At 33.1% G+C, this 10,044-nt stretch overlaps 1 protein-coding gene across 1 annotated transcript; it reads left to right on the top strand.

Annotated features, from left to right (window-relative positions):
* The first annotated feature begins 59 nt into the window (after positions 1 to 59).
* LOC148613083 (monocarboxylate transporter 6-like) lies at positions 60 to 9,066 on the top strand. Its single transcript, XM_088595428.1, has 4 exons — positions 60 to 4,765; positions 5,822 to 5,965; positions 8,087 to 8,347; positions 8,873 to 9,066. Exons 1-4 carry the CDS (start codon positions 4,585 to 4,587, stop codon positions 9,064 to 9,066), a joined length of 780 nt encoding a protein of 259 aa, XP_088451554.1. The 5' UTR covers positions 60 to 4,584.
* Positions 9,067 to 10,044: the final 978 nt, after the last annotated feature.

Below are 10,044 nucleotides of genomic sequence, written 5' to 3'. Positions count from 1 at the left end.
TTGTAATTAATTACATGTATGATTTTAAGGTACACATTCTCAGCTTTATTTTGACTTTTTAATCATAATACACACAAATAATGCACTTGCAATGCATATTTCTAGGTTCAGTGTGTTTTTTTGGTACTACATAGGGAGGGGGTGCCCATTTGACCCGGAAGTGGTCAGTGAGACCAGAATTGTATGTCCATGGCGTCCAGCTATCAGGATTGTATGTCTATGGCATCAAGCTATCTGAATTGTATGTCCATGACGTCCAACTATCAGGATTGCATGTCTCTAAAGTCTAGCTATCAGGATTGTATGTCTATGGAGATTGTAAGATTCGTGTTATATGTTTGATCGATGACGTACAGATGATGTCACAGTCATGTTATATGTTTAATCGATGACGTACAGATGATGTAAGAGTCGTGCTATATGTTTTATCGTTGACGTACAGATGATGTAAGAGTCATGTTATATGTTATATCAATGACGTACAGATGATGTAAGAAGGCATGATTCTAGTTTCTTTTGTCTCTACGATCAGTTAAAGTGAATTGCACTGCCTGTAAAATCGTTTAGATCTTTGGATCTTTCACACATTGAGGAAGCTTTCTATCAATTCGGCTTGCTTCATATGAGAAAATTCCTACATTCGAAGAAGAATTTGTCGCTTTTTATTCGGGCTCGTATAAATGCTTTATCAGTGCTTTTATAGACACTTGTTTCACTTTGAATGCATTTACCCCTATGAATGGGAAAATGTATTGACTCGACAAGACAATAATAAAATCCCACAAAAATCAAAGAATACTTTTATAAAAAAAGTCAAATGAATTGGATTTCGATTTTTTACATATACCTTAAAACTAAGTTTCTCATTTCAGTGATTAATGTGCAACTAAATGATTCACTAGAGGATTGATAATTTAAATTTTCTGAATGGAAACTGAGGATCCATATGCACTAATTCTTTCGAAAAAAGTTCAAAAACAGAGACTGTTGCTTATAATTTGCATTACTGTCCGCGAAACATTTATCAATTTAATCACAAACGCATTTTTTTCTCGGAAAATATACTACGGGACAGTATTATTTCATGCACGTATATTTTAACTATTCGATGAAACGAAAGCCACAAAATAGTTTTCTGTAGAAAAGTCATAATAGATGAGATATTTCACTTCCACTTTGTAACCCAATAACCGTCAAGTAAAATATATGACGTAAAAAATTAATCTAACTGAAAATATCATGTCTTGTCTATGAGATAGAAACGTAATATCCGTCAATCAATTCGTAGGTATATTTTCTCTGAGAAGAGAAAGAGAACAGTCAAGGTAATCAGTTTTGTCAAGTTTCGATATCATTTTGTAAGAGTTCATCCAAGGTAGAAGTTGTATCATTATAACTTTTTGGATAGACCAAATGCAAGTAATCCTTTTACGAGGATTACATCATCAAGAAAGGGTAATATCATTTGACTATAGATAATACGATTTTGATTGGTTTAATCGGTATTTTATAGTCTTTTCCAAATTACGATGAATAGAGCGCAAAGTGGCGTACGAGGTATTCATAACTTTTGAAAGCTTCAGAATGTGCCCAAACACAGTATCAGATATCTTATAGTGAAGTTTAATCTTTATTTATACTTGGTCGATATATTAAGACGACTTTTTCGGCCAAGCGACGCTCTTCTTACTTAACCTTCACGTCATTGTGGCAACATTGGGCTAAATGAAAGAGGTTTACTACCGTAAATAACGAAGAAATAAAACAAAAGGCAGCTAAAGTATACCAAACAGGCAACTGATTTTCCTGTGCTGACTTTTAAAGGTTGTATGAACTACTTAAACTATATTGTAAGCCAATGAATAGACACACACACTCACACACACACGCACGCACGCACGCACGCACACACACACACACACACACACACACAAAAGCATCAAAACAAGTAAATATAGATATGATTTAAAGTAAACAGATGCTTACATTTGGATCTTTGTACTGAATTATATCTGTAAAGCAAGTCTGTTTCATTTAGAAAGTGTGGATGAGCTAGTTATAGAAAGTAACAAAAGCAAATGAGCAACTCGGATTCCACTAAAAACTGGAAGCATGGACCAGGTGCACCGGTAGGGTAAGCGTCCTGTGCTTTTCTAGAAACACCCGCCGAGGTGCTCATAAAAGGTCAAGTCCGGGGTAGACAAACGAGGAAAGGAAAACTATGACCCGTTGAATAAATCAGTTTTCATGGTGCAGATGGATACACCAAAACGATCCACGGGTTCATGATGACGACCATAAAACTTCTGTAGTGATAACTACTGTTCCAGAAGCCTATTTGTTAGAGTTCCAGCGCGATACAAAAGTCTGCGTAGTTTCGGCAAGCTCTGGCATAACGTATGAGTTGTTATATGAACACGCCATACGCAGCTGCTGAAGGGATGTTGCAAACGATGAAAGGAAAGTTGACAATTCTGAATGAAAAGTCATCACGTTTGTCGTAAAGTTTGGTCAATAGTTTTCTTTTCCTTTACCATCGATTTGTAAGTGTAGGTCAAGATATGAGGCTGACTTCACAGTGTCTATAGTATCCTTTATCTCAAGTTCTTTGGGGTAGATGCGATGTATCAAATCCCCGAAATTAGGATTGTTTAAAGATAATACGTCATCTATATCGCGAAAACTGAGATTAAGAGATCTAGCCAAACGATATTCTTTCTTTCCGATCAAATCAGCTATAAAGTCAGCCTTACAAGAGTGTAGAAATAGGTCAGCAAGTAAAGGAGCATAATTTGTTCCCATTGGAATGCCGACCGTTTGTTGAAAAACACGTCCACCACACTGAACAAATGTTGTCGATTAAAAATTCCAGCATTTTGTAAACATCTCCCTCTGTATATTTGGAAGATGATTTGGAACTGTTGCTTACAAAGTATGGGGAATCTCTATCAAGAACTACATATTTGTATCTAGGTGTACCATCTTTTTTGGAAAAACAACGATGTATAATGTTTTTAAGTCGGCATTTTAACTGAGTATGAGGAATAAAAGTATACAGTGTTGAAAAATCATAGGTTTTAATGCTATTATATTCAGATAATAGTCTTGAACTGATTGTCTCCAAAAGATCTTTCGAATTTTTCAGGATCCACATTGAATTAATACCACTACGGGAGTAACAGGTGTTGTGTTAGGACTGCAGATCCTCTTTGACAGTTGTGAGTATAAAAGTTAAAAGTTTTGAAAGAGGTTTGGTGATACATTTGGCAGATTCAGCTATGAAACGTTGTTTGTATGGATTCTTGTGGAGTTTAGGAATCCAGGACATAGACGGTAAATCACAATCATCGTCCTTGGTAGAGAGACCAACAGAGGATAGCACAGATTTATGGAGTTGTCAAGGGAACCAAGATTCGGGCGGAAATCAAAAGGATGAAGTACAATTATTAATATTAGAGAAGGAAATCAGTCACACATGACAAAAAACATTATAATAACTAAAATAACACGTACAATAAAGAAACAAGAGCAAATGAGCAACTCGGATTCTACTAAAACAAAGAGTTAGATGAATGTTTCGGAACAGGTTTGTCTTATACACTGTATATAGTTGGACAAATGGTAGCTTCTGATTTCCGTTAATGTCATAATTTATCAACCCTCGAAAACTATAATAATCTCATCCGAAGATCTCGGTAAATGTACCTCTTTGGTTGATATTAATCTCATCCAAAAGTTATTAATTGTATATTAACACAATCATTGAACTTATAAACTGCAGGCAAAAGTAAAAAGAAACAGTCTGTAAGGATAATTCATATCACAAACAGCAATATCAAAGCAAAACCGGAAGGTTGGGAACATGGAAATGGGAAGCTGAACTAGGTTTAAAAGCGCGCTGCTATCCCGCGTCCATTACGTCTTTTTGTTTTCGGATTATCGTCAATAACAGGCAGAATAAAATTGCTAATATTGGCGCACAATATGTACCCATAAGAATTCCTATGTACTGTCGGAACTTTCCCCTAAGCTCGACTCAAATACTGTCGACCAGAGATACCAACATCATAACATCATACTCCGTACACTTGTTATTAGATTTTTTTGTAAAATAAATGTTTTCTCTACCTAATACAATCATATATTTTTCTTTGTAGTGTTTAGTTAAGTTCGCATAGAACTGTTTTTAGCTTGCCGTTTTTAATGTGTCACTGACACTGAGACTAAAGATTCACTTTATTAACATTAACTATCTGAAGAAATCTTTACAAAAATATGCATATGTTTTCTCTTAACCTGTTTCAGATTAAACGGGATTCAAAATAGATAAACGTGAATTTGCATGCATTAACAACACAAAGAAATAATACAAAACATTAATGCAAAATAACATCTGAAGTCATTATTAACACCCGTATCGTACTTTCCAAAATAGATAATATTTTGGGTGTATTTTGGGTAATACATTGGTGTATTTTTAATCCATTCTTTGAAAACAAACACATTAGAGGAACAAACTGCTTCAGTTCGGTTGTGGAAAACCTGTCACAACATTTAATTGGAGTACAAATCTTATTTTGTAAAATGAGATCGAAGGTATCGTCATTGTTACTCCTGATTGGAAGTTTTATTCTACATTTTATAGGATTAGGAATATCTCAGTCTCTTGGTATACTTTATAGTGAGCTATTGGAAGTCTTTGATTCCAGAAATTCGGAAACCAGTTGGATTACATCACTGAATTCAGCTCTGCTTCTCGGTTCTGGTAAGTGATTGATTAGACATATTTTTTTTTGTTTTTAGAAAATTACAAGATGTACTTGTTTTCTTTTTCTTCATTTTTCTTTATTTTGTGTAGATTATTATTTTTATTAGTTTGCTTTTGGTTTTCGCAAGCATGTTTTCTAGCGTGGAATTCAGAAAAGCGAATATTATACCCCAACTTGTAAGTGGATGGTATATAGTGATGGGGTATTTGTCCATCCTTTCGTCTCCTCTTCTTTCCTTCCATTGCACAGGGGGTCCCATATCGTATCCGTTTTTTTTCTGCTACACCACTGAATGGAATCAGTTGAAGCTTTTACATAATCCTTATAACAATGTTCTCATTGTTCACATTCTATTTCATATTTTGATCCTAATTAATTTGGGGGTTGAACGTAGGAACACATGGACTTTGTTATTTGTGAATATTGGAACACGGGGGACCCATTTCATTTCCGTTTCTTCTGCTACACCACTGAATGGAATTGAATGAAATTTTACAATTTTTGTATTACGTATTCCGATTACGCACCTCTTTTTAAAAGATTTTGGTCTAAATCAATATGGAGATTAATAGGTACATGTTATAAAATGAGAGGTTCGGGTATCAGGTAAGTTGGCAGTGCTCATTGTTTTTTTTTAGTTTAATATTAATTTCATTCTACGCAATCAACTGGTGAAGGTTAATTCTTATGATTTTAATTTATTGTGTGAAATCATCTGCTGTGTGGACCTTTATTTTTATCCATAGAAAGACGTCCATCAGAGAAAGTAAAAGAAAAATGAACTTTCTCTGAAAAATGAAAAATGTTTCCAAATAAAGATTATGGAACAGAAAGCAAGAAGAATCCTACAAAAATAAAAAAAATGAAAACAACGGTCAAATATAAAGCAATAAAAAGACGCAGACTGAAACACAGGACACCACAAAATATGTAAATTTATGATAAAAGCAAAAACAAACCAAAATGGAAATAAAAACAACAAACAAAAACGAAATTATGGAAAACTTTAATAATTGAGTTTTGCTTAAATAATTACTCTCTTGCCATTATAGGTTTTATCGGTGGAATTCTGATTAGATATTATGGTTTTAGAAAAGTGGCATTGCTTGGGTCCGTAGTGGCATCAGTTGGCATGACAACTAGCATGTTTGTACCATCAATATACTATCTGTACCTTACTTATGGAGTAATGACTGGTAAGTTATGGTAGTCACAAATAAGTAAACAAATTGTTCAATCTAGAATTTAAGAAATTTAAGGCCCAAATACAAACTCTGTAAAAACAGGTTTATTCCTTTCGCTATAGAGTCTATTTCTATTCAAAGTGACGAAACAATATAGAGCTGCCATATGCAGTGACATTACAGCGCTCTTATATACACTGGCATTACAAAGTTGTCATATACAGTGGCATTACAAAGCTGTCATATACAGTGGCATTAGAGTGGTGTCATATACAGAGACATTACAGTGGTGTCAAATACAGTGGTATTACACTGCTGCCATTTACAATGACATTACAGTCCTGTCATATGCAGTGGCATTATAGTCCTTTCATTTACAGTGACATTACAGTGCTGTCATATACAGTGGCATTACATCGTTGTAATACTAGTATATAGTGAAAAAAACAGTGCTTACATTTACACTGAAAAATATCCCGTTTGTTCTAAAACAATGAATAATGATGGCTTTTTGTAAATTATTCTTTGTGCTGACATGATCACTGATTTACCAAAATGCTACTTAATCGCTACCGGTATAGGAGAGTTCGCCAATCTCATTAGTGATATCATATTTACTAATTTGCATATCATTAAGTGTCAAATTGGTTGGCAAATAAACTATTAAATAAACAATTGACAATTTCATGATTAGAATCCCAATTTTCAAAACTTTATAACCTTGTTATTTTATATCCAAATTTGGTTTTGTAAAATGTTTCATTTCGATAAAATAATTTGGATTTTGTATGTGAATTAATAGCTCTGTTACTTGAAAAGTAAATTTGTAGTGATATATATATGTAAACCTCTATTTTCGTATAAAATTATAATTAAAATCTTGTGCACATATAATGTCATTACTGAATATTTATTTAAAAATTCCATGGATAAAAAAGATTTTTTCAATTACTGAAAAAAATGAACAATTTATGTTGATTTAAAGTTGATGCCCAATACCAGGCAATGGATTTTTTGCTAACCAAAACCGAATCACAAGTGAGTGATGACATCACTAAGAACTCTCCTATATTCATACCGCAATGGAAGAGGGAGATTTCGCGCGCTGTAATAGCTGGATATAAACTACCTTTTTGATAAACCTCGTAGTAATCTAGTTTGTTTGATTAATTTTTCAATGAAAAATGGATAACACGATGGGCACCAATTGTGCACATTTCCTTTTATGAGCAAATCTTATTCAAAAATTATTTTAGCAAAATAAACCCAACAATTACACAATCTTTTAATTTCAACATCTGTAATAGGCGAGTAGACGAGGGATTACCATTATATAATTTAAAATTAAGTTACTATCTACATCATGTGTATCTCGAAGATGTTTGTATTGAGAGCACTAGAACCCACATGAACACTGTAACTTATCTTATCCTTTAATTAGACATTGACTAAGATCTTTGTTCAGATTGAGATTCTTATTCATTAACATACTTGGTAAAAACTTCTCGGCACTTTGTACATTCCTTACGTTGTCGTATGAACTACGAAGTTGATTTTATAAGAGTTATGATTACTTCTTTTCTGATCTTCAAACATGTAGCTATATAAGTATGTTTTAGTCTTGTACAGTGAACTGCATTTTCTGCGTGTAGTATTAAAACAGCACAGATATAAGATAAAAAGACTTGTAACCCTTACTGTTCATCACACCATGTCGTGAGTGATTGTTGAAAACAGTACTGCAAATCTGTTTTCTCCAAACCATGTGAAAAGTGACTGTAGAAAACAGTACTGCAAAAATGTTTTTTCCAGATCATGTCGTGAGTGACTGTGGAAAACAGTACTGCAAAACTGTTTCACTGTTGTAGTTACATTACTACAATACTGTTACTTAAAATTCTATGAGTAACAAAAGTGTGACGTCACCAAAAATAACAATATCGTGTCTTTGCAATGATTAAAATCTTTGGAATTAAATTACATGTTTCATATGTATAAATGACATTCTCATAAGCTTGCTTACTTGAGAACATAATCCGCTATGTATATTACCAAGCAGATTATGTTCTCAAGTGAGCAAACTGTTGAGAATCTCATATATACTTTAACGAAGTTATTTTCCCCTTCATGAAGGTATTGGAGTTGGAATTCTATATTTAGCATCAGATGTAGTCGTTCCTATAGCTTTCGATAAACGACGTTCCTTAGCTGTAGCTGTTGCCTCTTCCGGTGGAAGTATTGGGACACTTGTAATGCCACTGTTTACAACATTTTGTCTTGAGCTGTACGACTGGCGCGGGACATTTCTTGTCTTATCTGGATTAATGTTGCAGGGAGTAGTTGCTAGTTTGCTGCTTAATGTGACATCATCAGATGAAAAAAATAATACAAAAGGTAATTTAATGTCATTATATAAAACAACAAAGAATTAAATTATATAAGCACTAACAAAGGATCATATCTTGACTTTAATAACAACGCGTCACCAGTTCATGTTTTTTGGTTGGAAGGGAGAAAGGGTATTTCAGAATTTTCTTTCCCGAACATCTGTTCTGCAACGAAGCAATGAAACAATTTGAAGTACATCGTCAGCCAAATTGTCAGATTAGGTAATTAAAAATGATGAAAAACTGAAGCCTTATCAGTATTCAAAGAATCATTTAAGATAACGACAGACAATATTTAGGTCATAGCTAATAAAGGGTGTTTAATGTAACATTGCACCAATTAAAGGTCAAGAATGTGACATCATGTCGGAATCACAGGAGTTTGAAATCTAATAAATACCTTCTGTGTATAGCTTCAATGTACAGATTCACAATAAGAAAGGCTTCTCTCCGAAATCATATTTCTCGAAGATTTGAATAGTTATTTGAAATTCGAGCCACCAACCTATAATAGTATAACATTTTTCCGCAGATGTACATCAAGAAGAGAAACTTGGCACTATTTTGAAGCAGATTTTTTGTACCAAAGGTCTTATTGTGTTTACGATATCCGGTGGGTGGTGGCTAAAGGTCTTATTGTGTTTACGATATCCGGTGGGTGGTGGCGAATGTCTATTTCATTCCATATGTGATGTTTCCGGATTTCGTCAAGAAAAAAGGATTTAGCATTGAAGAATCAGCTTTGGTTATAACAGTCTCTGGAATCACAGGTATTTTTTTAAAGAATGTTTTGAATTTCGAAAGATTTTGTAAGAATAAAAAGTAAGTTTGATGCAATGGTCCTTTTTGGTGTACAACTGTATCAAAAATTACATGTAATGTTTAAACAACCTCTCATATAGATATTGTATTTCATGTTCTACTTATCTCAGATAATGTTTAAATAATAAACCTGCTAATTATTGATTATGTTGACATCCATCTAAAACACCACAGATACAAGTATAACTGTAAATGTTTTATTATTGCAAAAAATGCAACTGACTACAATTTGCAATAATTAAAACTCGCGCTATAGAATATTTATCACAATCGCAATTATTCATGCACGCAATAATTTCTGAATTTACAGTATTCAGTATCGATAATCAATGTTTTTTTTTCTGATAACAATATCAGAATCAAGTGTAATATTTATTACAATATCGTTACTTCCATGTGATGTATATAACATTGGCGTAAATGTCTTGTATTGTTTATACCAATCCTTAAATTACTTTCAATGCTATCAAAAATCGTGTAAATCATATAAAATGTAGGAAATCACCTAATTTATTCATATCAGGCATTCCTAGTAAGTAATCTATAAAATTCTCTTGAATCATATGTAATACTATAACAATCTTGTGAATCATATGATATACTTATTTCCATTTCGTGGATCGCATTTAAACTTCCATGTAAATCATACTTTCAAAAATATTTATCATATCGTATACTTACTCCCAAGTATGATATGTTAATACAAAAATTACGTAAATCATATTTAATGTTTATATCAATTGTGTGAACGTGAACCACATTTAATGTTCAAAACAATCTCGTGAATCATGCTTAGTGTTTTGTATCAAAGCTGTGAAAGATATTAAATGTTTGTATGTAACATATTTAATCTCGTAAACCAATGTACAACATATATTATAT

The sequence above is a fragment of the Perna viridis genome, chromosome 7, assembly GCF_037379345.1.
Source record: "Perna viridis isolate PV_CMFRI_1.1 ecotype Kerala chromosome 7, ASM3737934v1, whole genome shotgun sequence".
In the NCBI taxonomy this organism is placed as follows: domain Eukaryota; kingdom Metazoa; phylum Mollusca; class Bivalvia; order Mytilida; family Mytilidae; genus Perna; species Perna viridis.
Note: the sequence above shows the minus strand (reverse complement) of the source record. Positions and strands in the feature narration are given on the sequence as shown.

What these genes read in the sequence shown, in the direction of transcription:
- LOC148613083 (XM_088595428.1), top strand. Translation starts at nt 4,585, where the DNA reads ATGAGATCGAAGGTATCGTCATTGTTACTCCTGATTGGAAGTTTTATT. An exon ending in TACTTATGGAGTAATGACTG is followed by an intron (nt 5,966 to 8,086) that starts GTAAGTTATGGT and finishes CCCTTCATGAAG; the next exon opens with GTATTGGAGTTGGAATTCTA. An exon ending in TGAAAAAAATAATACAAAAG is followed by an intron (nt 8,348 to 8,872) that starts GTAATTTAATGT and finishes ATTTTTCCGCAG; the next exon opens with ATGTACATCAAGAAGAGAAA.